This window comes from Populus alba, chromosome 4 (assembly GCF_005239225.2).
Source record: "Populus alba chromosome 4, ASM523922v2, whole genome shotgun sequence".
NCBI classification, from domain to species: domain Eukaryota; kingdom Viridiplantae; phylum Streptophyta; class Magnoliopsida; order Malpighiales; family Salicaceae; genus Populus; species Populus alba.
Window position 1 is genome coordinate 3,913,409 of NC_133287.1, and position 13,537 is coordinate 3,926,945.

The 13,537-nt window shown below is 34.3% G+C and overlaps 1 protein-coding gene across 2 annotated transcripts; it reads left to right on the top strand.

Moving 5' to 3' along the window:
• Window positions 1-278: 278 nt before the first annotated feature.
• Window positions 279-2,605, top strand: LOC118047287 (uncharacterized). 2 transcript variants are annotated; one of them, XM_035056530.2, is made up of 2 exons: window positions 279-493; window positions 1,044-2,605. In XM_035056530.2, the coding sequence occupies exon 2, from the start codon at window positions 1,296-1,298 to the stop codon at window positions 2,268-2,270; it is 975 nt and encodes a 324-aa protein (XP_034912421.1). In that variant the 5' UTR covers window positions 279-493; window positions 1,044-1,295; the 3' UTR covers window positions 2,271-2,605. The 2 variants fall into 2 exon arrangements, with proteins under 2 accessions (XP_034912421.1, XP_034912422.1); XM_035056531.2 differs by lacking the exon at window positions 279-493 and having other exon boundaries at window positions 1,279-1,419; window positions 1,499-2,605.
• Window positions 2,606-13,537: the final 10,932 nt, after the last annotated feature.

Below are 13,537 nucleotides of genomic sequence, written 5' to 3' on the forward strand. Positions count from 1 at the left end.
ACATTATATTATTATAAATAATACAAGATCATGGCTCGGTGTTTAACATATTATGGCATAATTAAGTCAAATTTTTGTGTTAGTTTATCTATCCCTTCCTTTCAATGTTAACATTTAAATAATAATAAAAATAAAAACACCGATAAATCAGCATGCAATAACAACGGTTTTTAAGAACTGAACAAGAATGGGCGTGGACCAAGTGGCACAGTTAATAAAGTGACGTCAGAATAGAAAAGAAGAACAAGAAATTGCAATAAACAATATAGAATAGAAAGATTGTTAGTTGTAAAGTGGAATGAGTGAGATAGCAAGAGATTTGTCAAAAAAAAAAGTAAAAAAAGGGAGAGGGAGAGGCTTGCTGATCAACTCTGCCACAGCCATCGCCGTAATATTCACGACCAGACAAAGCTCCCGCGCCCGCCGCCTCTCCTCATACCACTGGTCCATCCCCTATCATACACTACAGAAAATCTCCCTACACCTGATATAGGTAGATCTTTCTTTTAACAGAATCCATCCCCTATTATAGCCTTGGCCTGTCTTGGTCATAGATTTAGTGCGTGTGTGACTTGAGGTTATTATTTTGGTAGATTAATGTTTTATGTCTTAGGTTACTGGTCTGATCAAGACAATAAAACTGGGTGTTTATTTTGATGCCATGTAAAAAATTCTCTCTTCTCTGGGTTTGTGAGAGATGGGACTAAACCTGAACAGATACTGCAATACAATCTGGTGTTTCTTTCTTGTTGGTCATTACTGGATATACTTTTAACAGAATCCTTTTCTTGAAATCTCTCAATAGTCTCAGTTCCGGATTGAGACTTCTCCTTTGCGGGCTTTGTCTTTTCTTGACACCCGTACACATGTTTCTGTTTCTTACATAAAAAGAAGGTGATCTTTCTATTAACCTTATTTAGAGAAGGAGGGGGGTTACAAATCTTGGAGGATTTGAGTGGGGTTTGGTGGGATATTGAGCTCCTGATTTCGAATCTAGCGTGACTTGTTCAATATTTATGACTATGGTTGTTTTTGGATAGCAGATACGCATGCACAAGTAAGTACAATCGCCGTGGTTTTACACCGTGGAGATTAGATTCTCAGAAGCCAAAAGCAGACACGTTTGGTTTGCTTTACTCACTTCTCTATATCTGAAGAAACTGCCATCCTTCTCTACAGTCTAGTCTCAAAACCTGCATGCACCAACAAAGCCAAAATAACCCAATTCATCTCTCAGAAAATATTTTTCAGGCGCAAAATCAAGAAGAAACAGAAAAGATTAGGTTCTTAGAGCGATGCAAAGAAAGATGCAGGGAGGGAGTGAGGATGTGAAGCCAAGTCAAGAAAGAAGATTGAAATCGACTCAAGGAGATGATCAGCAGCAGCAGCAGCAGCCGCAGCCACAAAAATGCCCTCGCTGTGAGTCTCTGAATACCAAGTTTTGTTATTACAACAATTACAGTCTATCTCAGCCTCGATACTTTTGCAAGACTTGTAGAAGGTATTGGACTCTTGGTGGTACCATGAGGAATGTTCCTGTAGGAGGTGGTTGCCGAAAAGGAAAGCGCGCAAAAACATCATCTTCTAGTTCCGGCGAGAACTCGCGGTTGCAGCAACAGCTACAGCAACAATCACAACTCTTGCAGCATAACTTGGCAACCCCACAAAATATCCTTGCTACCACTAATTCAGGTAATTCTGCAAGTCCTGCTTCAGGGAATTTGGTTTCACCTCCTCCTGGGATGTCTTCAATGGGGTCGTATTTTCCCGGTGATGGATTCTTGACTTCTTTAGAAGCAATTCAGTCCTTGAATAATAACCAACCACCGATACAGTCTTTCTCTTTTCAGCCTCAAAATCAACCTGTCAGTCTTGGTGGTGATTTAGGAGATACTTCAAATTTGGGTCTTTTGCATGGTTTCAGTGCAGTTCCTGCTTTCGGGTCACAAAATCAACAGCAAAGGCAATTCTACCATGTGGATAATAGAGGTAATAAGAGTGTTGAACATTCTTTTTATCCACATGATCAAGAGAGCTTGATTCAATCAAGCAGGCCAGCTGCCACATCCTCTCATCAACAGCAAAATTGGCATCAGGGTTTTATAAGCAATAGCAACCCTACTGTCTCTGATAATGTTTTGTGGAGCACAAGCACCAGCACCACCATAGGGCACGCTAACAGTAACATCAACACCGGTACTGCTGGCTCCGCAACCTTGAACCCAGATCGTTGGCATCATGATCTGCCGGGAAATGGACCTCCATCATGATGTCTATATAGCTTGTTTAGCTGTTCTCGTAGCTCTCCGTCAAGACTCCAAAGACACAGGCGGCCTGGCTCCAAGGCATTAATTCTTTGCTTTTTGTAAGCATGAAAACCAAAGGGTCTCTTTTTCTTGTTTCCCTTTACCTTGGCAAAATGATAGTGGTACATGCATCATGGCTCCTTATGGGACATAAATATCTAGACAGAATATAATTGTGATGTGGTGTAAATGGAAGAGCAGGGGCAGTAGCCTTTTATGCTTATATTACAGTGAATTTCTGCATTTCTGTGTAGGAAAACCTTGATTAAAGATAAATATGCTTGTAAAAGCTTTTCTTCTCTCCTTTTTTTTCTCGTGTGCACTATCATCATTTTCCAACTTCCATTCAAAAGTGTGAGCTTACTTTGTACTGCCTGTTTAACTACGGTTATTGCGAGACCTTACAACATCGACAAGAGGTGGGAGGCTACAGGTGAAGAGTGCATGAGAGGTAGTGGGAGGCCGGGAGCTGATGTCTCTGTGGAAGTTGCTGGACAAGACAGTTTGTTCTTGAGCATGTGGGGACTGACGATGTAAAGATGCTTTAATCGATCATTCATGTTACTGTAATTCCAATTCCGAATGCCTTTAATTGACTCACCCTTTACCTGTAGTGCTGTCTCTCTCTCTGACCAGCCCACCACTGTCAATTTATCATAAGACCAAGCTGCGCGTAGTTATCCCTTCTTGAGTTAATTTGATGATTGATCTTTAATCAATTATTGTTCGAGGTATGATTACTTGGATAGATCTCCGGGATAAAGGACTTTAAACACAAAGGATCATAAAAACTATAGACCTTGACAATAATTAACCAAATTCACTTCAAGGGATGATAGATTGATCATCTTGGCTACTAATTTTAATTTAAGCCCCTAAATTCAAATAGAAAGTTAAAAATGAGGCACACTTTTTAAAATTTTCGCATGCATTTTTTTTTTCATTTTTCATTTTAGTTTTTAGTTCGAAACTTTTAAGTTTTGATCTCAATTTTTTTTTTTAATGTTTAAATTTTTAAGTTTGAAAAAAAAGTGCAAGATTGAATGAGAGAAAAAAACAATCAATTAGCTAGATTTTATGAATAAAAAAATTAAATTTAATGTTAATGTGTTTCTCTTAAGATTAGTATTATTTAGGTATTTTGGAGCATTTATATTGCTAGAAAAAATAGATTGAAGATGAGAAAAAAGAATTCTATTTAATTTTATGTGTTTTAAGTTGAGAATTAGATTATTGAAATTATAAGTGTTTATTAGTTTTTTGAGGTGAAAAATAGGTGAAAAATAGTTTTTTTTTAACCCTGCTTAATTCATACAAAATATTTAGATATTACTTTAATAATTTTTTAAAAAAACTTGCATTTGAAATAATGAGAGGTTTTTATTTAAAAAATTATACTTATAATAAAAACATATATATTTTTTTTTAAAAAAAATATGCATTATTAGGCTATGTACTTTTTTACATTTAAAATTGTTTTGAAAAGATTTAAAATTTTTTATTTTTTTATTTAAAATTAATATTTTTTTAATATTTTTAGATTATTTTGATATAGTAATATATTATTTTAAATTATAAAAAAAACATTAAAAAACAACTTCACCTTCAATCCCACTGCCGGCTAAAAATACTCAATCTTTAGCTGCTCCGTTTTTCGATACTCTTAGGACTCACCAAGGATGGGAAGTTCAGAAATGAGAAGCATCAAATTCGAATTCCACATTGTAAATCGATCCAAGAAAAAAAAAAAAACAGACTTTTGTTTCTCGAGACTGAATTTGTTGGCGAAACAAAAAGAAGAGAGAGAGAGAGAGAGAGAGAGAGAGAGAGAGAGAGAGAACGGAGAGGTAGCGAGGCAAGCACTCCGAGGCATATCTCTCGAAACAAACAAAGAAGAATGCTTGACAAGTATTTTTAACTCGGTTGTGGTTAAAGAATGTTTGGTGGGAGGTGGGGGCGTGGGGGTTGGGGCTGTGGTTTCCGAGTAAAGCAAATCTTTGGTCTGCCATGGAGAGATCTGAGTCCAGAGAAATGACACCTCCGATATCTCCATCACTACTTTTCCCGTACACCACACCTCTTTTTATTTTGCAGAGCTCATGCCATGGCGCAGGTATGCCCTCTTCAAGAACATACTGCCATCTATCTCCTCTGCTCGCTCCTGGAGGAAAAGGCCATTTTTAGAGCCTGCTCTTTGTTTCTTGTAAATTATTTACTTTGATGGGTTAATATTAAAATAAATTTAAAAATACCTCCCTGTTTTTATGAAAATTTACTCTAGTCGAACCCCCCTGGTTTCACTTTTTCACTATGTTGAACTTGTGCTTAATTTCATAGTGTTTATTTTGATTTATTTTTAGTAAAATAAAAAAAAAATTTAAAAAAAATTATTAAATTTAATGGAATTCATGATTTAGATTATTAAAACTATATATTATACCATGAAACTTAGATCGATCTAATATAATGCCTAGGTTAAATTTGAATCCATCAAGCTGACTATGTCATATCGAGTTAAATTTTATACAGTTTAATTTTAAATTTAATTATATAAAGAGTTAAATTAAAAAGTTTAAATGTTAATTAGCTGAAATATATTTAATAATAATATCAAATAATTTTTAATTTTAATTTTTATTATAAAAAAACTTTGATTTCAAATGCAACATATAGCGATTCTGTAAACTAGTCGTGATCGGAGAAGAAACACTTACCATTCATTCCCATGTGTTAAATATAGATCTCGATCCTCCAAAGGGAAACAAAATTGGCCTTTCGAAGATCAATGTTTGGTTTGTTTTCCGATGTTTAATTTTCATAAACAATTTACATTAAGAATAACTAAAGTTAAAGACTCTTTTGAGTCAAAAAGCTGAAAAATGCAATTCAACTCAATTTAACTCGACCGACCAGACAAAATGAATTTTTTAATGAGTAGCCATTGATCTACCACCATGCATGCCATGGCATTAAGGTCTCTCCTTGGAATTATGATTAAACCGTGCTTTAGAAAATTACTTAATTTTATTTCAGTTATAAATTATTTTGATGGGTTAATATTAAAAGAATTAAAAAATATTTTTTAAAAAGATATTTTAAAATATAATCAGAACCTCGCTTTCGCACCCTCCACGTAATGATAATAGTGGAGTGCGTAGAGGATAAGAATTTGGATGCCTTATATCAATATGATTTGACATGACCTGATGGCTATTGCAGTCTCATGTGCAGACAATACGACTTTGGTAACAACAAGCCACGGCGACCTGAGCGTCCAATTAAAAGACTGCTTCAACCCAATCCTGACTGCCGGAGTTAGCTTAGCTCCCAATCCATTCCTCCTAGAATCTTTTTCGTTGTGGTTTGGTGAGATTGTTGCTTTCCATGATGATCAACTAGGATTAGCTTCCAAGATTAACGGGGGGTGTTGATCGGAAGCGCAATCAAATCATTTTTTTTTTATTTTTTTTATATTTTTAATCATTTTAATATATTAATATTAAAAATATATTTTTTTAAATAAAAAATACTTTAAAAAATATCATCTTATATTACCTTTTAAATATATAATTTATATTATTTTTTAACATATTTTTTTTATTTTACACTTAAAACTTACACAATCTTATAATACCTTGTGTTTAATTTTTATCAAATACATAGAGATGATGAGATTTGAACTCATGACCGCTTGGTTATCAAGATTTTAATATCATGTAAAAAACTAAATTAGTCAAAAAACTTAAATTGTTTAATAAGATTCTAAAATATGATTTATATATTTTCTAATAAACTTTGTTGCTATCTCAATCAACCCTTGAAACATGTGAAACGTTTGAGAGTGGAAATTAGAGAATTCAGAATAAAACTACTAAATTTTTAATTTTAAAAATAATATGATTAGACATTGTTAAAATTGTATTTTGTTTTGTTTGAAATTTTAAAAACATGTAGTTAATCAATATATTATATTTTTGCATGACTTAAATAATTTTCTCCATTGTTTTTTTTAATTGCACAATCAAAGATACTCTTAAGTGATTTTATTTCAAATTCCTTTTTTTATACTATTATTTTTATTGAAATGATAGTTCTATATATACTATTATCCTGATCAATTTTTTTTTAAAATTTTTTAAAAATCACTCTCATGAAAATACATACACGTGTCATATGAGTTTAAGAAGTTATAAATAACTTAATATAAATAAAGTATATATTTTAGAATTTTTTTTTTGTATGTTGTAATACTTATTAGTCATTTTATATCTCAAAAGGCACAGTAATAAACAAAACCAAATACCACTTAGCTTCTTTAAACATTCATAAGCAAAATACATTAAATATTTATTAACACAACAACCAGTCAACCACATCATAACACCACAGTAAAATAAATATTTTCTCAACTTTAAAATCAAGTGCTTATTTAGTATTGCTATGCTTTTAAAGCATGACGGCTTTTGGTCTAAAAGCAATGTGTTGGCTGATACCTGCTCTGCTTTGAAACCAAATAAATGTCACTTTAAAAAAACTATTTATCTTTTCAAACAAAGCAGGGTACCCACTTCTTTTACTCGAAAGCACAACTACTTGTCAAGGGTTTTTTTTTTTATTATTATTTTTTCAATTTAAATAACAACTTTCTCTGTGTGTTTTTTTTTTTTCAATTACATGCATCAAAGTAGCTAGTGTTTTGTTTTTATATAATGATAATGTCTAAAAAAAATACAAGTAGCTTGGAAACAAGTTTTATATCTTAAATAATCAGTTAATTTTTTAATTTTAGCAATTCAATTAATGTTTTCTGACTAAAGTGGTTGGAGGTGAGTGCATGACACCTGTAAAAGGTTTTCTTTGTTGAATTTAGGGGCTTTCTGATGATCGAGTAAGTTGATTCTTAAGAGAAAGTGTAAAAATATTACAAAATAATACTTTTAAAAAAATTATAGAGTAAATAATACAGATTTCAAATATTTTTTCTGTTGAAGGATTTATGGTCTAGTTATAGCTTATGTGTCTCTTTATGAAGATAAGAAGCTAAAGCATAATATTAGCTTGATAGTTTTAATGATAAAAAAATATCTCTGATATATATATTAATATTAATAAAAAATATCTATTACATAATATTAATATCAATTAAAAATATAATAAGCTCTTAAATGACTTGGGTACATCTAACGATGTAGGGAAAATAAAATCCAAAATATAATTATGTTAATTGGACTAAGCTCTTCTCCTAAGTTAAACCAAGGTAACTGATTTCTTCATTTGGTTGAACTCAGGAGAGCTAATCCTTCCTTTGGCTGAGTCTAGAGATGTGTTTTTTTCTTGACCAAGTCTTAAAAAAATAGATTTTTAAGGAGTATTTTTTGGTTCATTAAATTTGGGTTTATCATAAGTGATTGTATTTCACAATTTCTTTTTGTTTTTTTTTTTCAAATACAACATTGATTTTATTAAAGTAATGCATGTCTTTGTAAATACACACACTACCAATTCTATTTAACTTTTTCTCTAGTTTTTCAAACTTAAAAATCACTCTCAGGTTATATAATTTTAAGAGGTCGTACATCGCTTAATATAAATAGAATATATATTTTAAAATATTTTTAGTCATTTTAAATCTCAAAAGCATAACAAAAAAAAAAAAAAATTAACCAAACAGATTTAGTTGCTTTAAATATTTATAAGCACAACACAATAACTAGTTACCAGGCATTGCTTTAACCCCACAATACAGTGCATCACAACATAACAACCACAAAAACAATAATACCATAAGTTTGGTGATTTATAAGATTGATATCTAGTTTCTTTGATCTTATGAGTATGCTAATTTGATATGAGAATTATACCCTCAAGATTCAGAGATCCTCTCATGTATATGTGATTATTGAATTGAAATTGAATAGACATGATTTAATACATGATTAAAAAAATGTCATCAGTTTAACTTTTTATTATTTTATTTTTTCTCACCAAATCTAGACCATTGAATTTAAAATAAATGATTAAATTTAGAACATCATCGATTTTGTCCCCAGGGGAATACGATAGGGTCCAAATCTATATCCTCCAGATCACCTTATGATACTCAAGAATAATAATAATAATAATAATAATAATAATAAAAGTACTATAAGTTATGCTATGATGATTTTTGAAACCTAATGCATGATAAATTTATGATAAAAATGAATTTCATTCCAGATAAAGATTAGTAATATAATTATAAAGAATTTTATTGATTAAATTATGAAACAATTAATGTCACCATACATATTAGGTAAAGGTTGGTAGGGGAGATTATTGGAGAAGGACCAACAAACATCTACATGCTGGTTGATGATGTTTAAGGATGGGATTAAGTATAATAATACTAGAAGTCTCCGTACTATCGGTTTTTGATAAAAACACTCTTGTGATTACTAAAGTGTGCAATTGGATCCTTATGGCCTGGTTTATTAGAGGTCCCTCCATTTAGCCCACTGCAGATCAAACAGATATTTGCTAAAATTTATTTATTTAATTTTTTAATAAGCTTGATTTTCTAATTTAGATTTTCATAAAAATTCTGATTTTATATGTTCGAGATTTCATAACTCTTACATTTCAACATAAAATTTATTTCTTTCCCAACATTTTTCTTTGGATTTTGAAGATTAAATAAAAAATTAGCTAAGAAAATAAAAGGTGAAAAAGTAAAAATAATCCAGCGTAAATTAATAAAAAATTAACAATAACTTTTTGCTTGTTTTTCTTGTCTTCTTAAAAACAAATTAAAAAAAATATAATGAATTTTATTTAAAAAATCATAAAACAATTTCTATCACTAAATAGATAAAGATTTCACAAAAAGTTCTGACAAATTTTGTTATATTTTTCTGAGTTTTTTATTCTATCATTGAATGTTTAATCAATTTTTTTTTTCCATGAAACCATAACTAATAAAAAGCTGATACGTGTCCCCTCGTTCGTCAAAATTAACTGAAAAATAATTAGATAGAGTATAAAAAGAGGTATCTTTATAATAACTCAGTTACCTAAATTGAAACAACATAAATGTTTAAGCATGTCAATCGCCATGGAACCTAGAAAGAGGTATCTTTATAATAATTATTTTGATGTATATTAAAAATATATATTTTTAGCTGAAAGTACTACACTGACAATTACAAACACTATCTTCATGTCAGATATCAATAGCATGGGAAGGAAGGAGAGGTGGGAATTTTGCCAATCCATTACTAGTTACTACGTACGTCACCATCTCCTTGTCGATCTCTCTGTTGTTTTTTAGAAGCCCTATATTCATATCAGCTCATGACTTCACTGGAGTAGGAATCCAGGCACCCTTTCCCTCTCTGAAATATTTCATTAATTTCTTTTCTTTTTTTTATATTTATGTCCTGATCTGCCTTGATCAAAGTTAGAGTGGGAGAACACGGTAGTACTACTCTGCGTCCTCTTGATTTCGCTGTAAATTGCTTATCAGTGAAGCCAGAGGAGGGGTCCTGTTAATATCACTCTGTGCTTATTCTTTCCCATCCCATTTGTCTAGTTTCCAGGTCGTTGCTCATACTCGGGGTCGGGGGTAGGTCCCATTGAAGTTTTAGGTTGTTAATTGTTGTTTCTTTTTTCTTTCCTGTTTTTAATGCTTAATGCCCTGTTTTGAATATGAATGCAATTTCAAATTCTTTGATTCACATCAATGGAGTTGCCAGTTTTTTTTTTTGTGATATGTTATGTATTTCTAATATCCGACCTGTAAGAATTCAAGTACATGGAGTATATTCCTCGGCTTTTGTTTTTCATTATCTTGTCTCTTAGTTCCTCTCATTTTCATGAGCCTCAAAATCATGTGTGAATCGTGAAGGGTCCAGCTGATATGGTTAATTTGAAGGTAAAGAAGAAGATAGGATAAGAGAAGAATATTGAAGAAGAATAATTGTATATCTTTTACTGAATTCTTCAGGCTATATATAGATATAGCATTACAGATAGGAAATGAAATAACAAACATAACTACCGAATAGGAATGCTGAAAATTAGAACAGAATAACTGACTCAACAGACAATTGACTAAATAAAGGAATTAGACTAAGTCTTCCACTTTGCCACTACACGTCGTGGTCTCTGCTAATCCTGTTGCCATCACACAACTGCACATCGTGGTTTTGCATGCCCTTCACAACTACACATCGTGGCTCTGCTTCTCTGTAATGCCTGCATGTCGTGGTCTGCTAATGTGTGCCATTACGTGCATGTGAAGTGGCGAAACAGAACATATCATTCCCTACCCCTTAAAGAACCTTGTCCACAAGGGAAAAGTCAGGATAGGACTTGGAAAAACGCCACTCATTTTCCCAAGTAGCGTCTTCTGCTGGTGCACCAACCCATTTCACCAAAATTTCAGATTTAGGACGATAGTTACCTTTGTGTATCACACGCCGATCTAAGATAACTTCAGGTTGGGGAAGAACCACGGATGTAACCGAGACAGGGGGAAGGTCTGGAGAGGTAGGAGTAACTGGACCCAGATGCTTCAGTAATAAACTGACATGAAATACATCATGGATTTGAGAACCCGGAGGTAATGCTAGTTTATAAGCCACCAACCCAACCTTTTCCAATACTTTGTAGGGACCAAAGAAATGTGGGGCGAGTTTAAGAGAAGCTCGAAAAGCCACAGAAGTCTGCCGATAGGGCTGAAGTTTTAAATACACATAATCGCCAACATTGAAGGTTACCTCACGCCGGTGTTGGTCAGCTTGGCATTTCATCCTGTTTTGGGCCATTTGAAGATTATGGCGCAAATCATGCAGAATGGTATCCCTGTCACGTAGATATTCATCAACAGCTTGAACGCGAGAAGTGCCAGGAATATAAGTCAGTAAGGTGGGAGGAGGAATGCCATAAACAGCTTCAAAGGGGGTCATCTTTGTGGAGGAATGGATTCAAGTATTATAACTGAATTCAGCCCAGGGAATCCATTCAACCCATTTGCGTGGCTGGTCTCCTGCAAAGCAACGTAGATATTGTTCCAGCGTCCGATTGACAACTTCGGTTTGGCCATCCGTTTGGGGATGGTAACTGGAACTCATACATAATTTTGTTCCCTGCAGATTGAATAGTGTGCGCCAAAAAGCACTGATAAAAACCTTGTCCCGATCGCTCACTATGGAATTTGGTATCCCATGCAGACGAACCACATTAGCAACGAATTCCTTGGCCACACTGACAACAGAAAATGGGTGTTTCAAGGCAACGAAGTGAGCATATTTGGTTAATCTGTCCACTACGACCATGATAACAGTATAACCATTGGAAGATGGTAACCCTTCAACAAAATCCATGGAGACATCAGTCCAGATTTGAGCAGGAATGGGAAGAGGTTGAAGCAATCCTGCCGGCTGCATGCAATCTGTTTTATACCGCTGGCAGACATCACACTGTTGCAAGAATTCCTTCACATGCTGCCTCATATGAGACCAAAAAAAACTATGTCTGATGCGAGATAGAGTCTTATGAAATCCAAAGTGTCCTCCTACAGGTGATGAATGACAATCACCTAGAATCTTTGGAATCAATGGAGAGCTGGGGCTTAAATAAATTTTGTTCTGCTTGAACCAAACGCCATCGCGAAGGAGCAACTGATGTCCGGATTGAGATGGTTGATGTTTGTGTGCTAAGTCCGCATAAAAAGAGTCTTGCTGGATTTCTTTCTGAAGCAGTGGCCACCAATCTGCATGTGGTTGAGAAATGGAGATAAACTGGAATTCAATGACACGTGATAATGAATCAGCACCTTGATTTTCAGGCCCACGTTTATACTCAATTTTGTAATCGTAACCCAGCAGTTTCGGCAGCCAACGAGTCTGTGCAGGTGTAGTAATTCGTTGCTCCAGGAGGTATTTGAGGCTTTTGTGATCCGTGCGAACTATAAAAGGTTTGCCCAACAGGTATGGACGCCACTTCTTGATTGCCTTAACGATTGCCAACATTTCTTTTTCGTATGTGGACAATAATAAGGATGACCCTTTCAATGCTTCACTAAAATAGGCAATTGGTTGGTTCTGTTGAAGCAAAATGGCACCAAGTCCTATTCCACTAGCATCGCACTCAATTACGAACTGCTGAGTAAAATCAGGAAGGCGTAAGACTGGCGGGGATGTCAGTGCTTCCTTCAACTGTTGGAAGGCCTTCTCTGCTGCCTGGTTCCACTGAAATCCATCCTTGCCTAAAAGACAATTTAAAGGTGCTGCTATGCCCCCAAAATGACGAATAAATTTGCGGTAGTAACCTGCCAAACCAAGAAATCCACGCACCCCTTTTGCTGTTGTTGGTGGTGGCCAGTCGACGACAGCTTGGATTTTGGCGGGATCAACCGCTACTCCCTGCTCAGAAATGATGTGGCCCAAGTAGCTGACACGTAAAACCCCGAATTGACACTTGGACATTTTGGCAAATAAACTGTTAGCTGATAAAATCTGTAGAACAGTTTGCAGATGAGTGAGATGATCCGTCCATGATCTTGAATATACTAGAATGTCATAAAAAAAAAACCAAGATAAAGTGTCGAAGGTAGGGTCGAAAGAGATCATTCATGAGGCTTTGAAATGTTGCGGGCGCATTAGTGAGACCAAATGGCATCACAATAAATTCATAATGCCCTTCATGAGTTCTGAAGGCTGTTTTATGAATGTCAGCATCATGCACGCGGATTTGATGATATCCCGAACGCAAATCCAATTTAGAATAAAATTTGGCGCCATGCAACTCGTCTAATAATTCATCAATTACTGGAATTGGATACTTATCTTTCACCGTGATGTCATTGAGTGCCCGATAATCTACACAAAATCGCCATGCACCATCAGCCTTCTTCACTAATAGAACTGGGGAGGAAAATGGACTGTGCTGGGTCTGATTAAACCAGATTGTAGAAGCTCCTTAACCATTTTCTCTATTTCAGTCTTCTGATAATAAGGATATCGATATGGCCTCACAGTGACTGGTCCGGCTGTAGGAAGCAATGGGATGTGATGGTCATGTGACCGTTGTGGAGGTAAGCTGGTCGGGTTTTCAAAAACCTGAGAAAATTGAGATAGAAGTTGACTGATCTCAAGCGGATAGGACTGTGGTTCGCTGCTGCTGTTGCTGTTGTTGGAAGGAATTATTTGGAAGAACAATCCCAAACCTTGCAATCCATTTAGCTCCTTATC

Bases quoted from the DNA above. Each gene is read 5' to 3' on its own strand.
- LOC118047287 (XM_035056530.2), top strand. From the start codon at position 1,296: ATGCAAAGAAAGATGCAGGGAGGGAGTGAGGATGTGAAGCCAAGTCAA.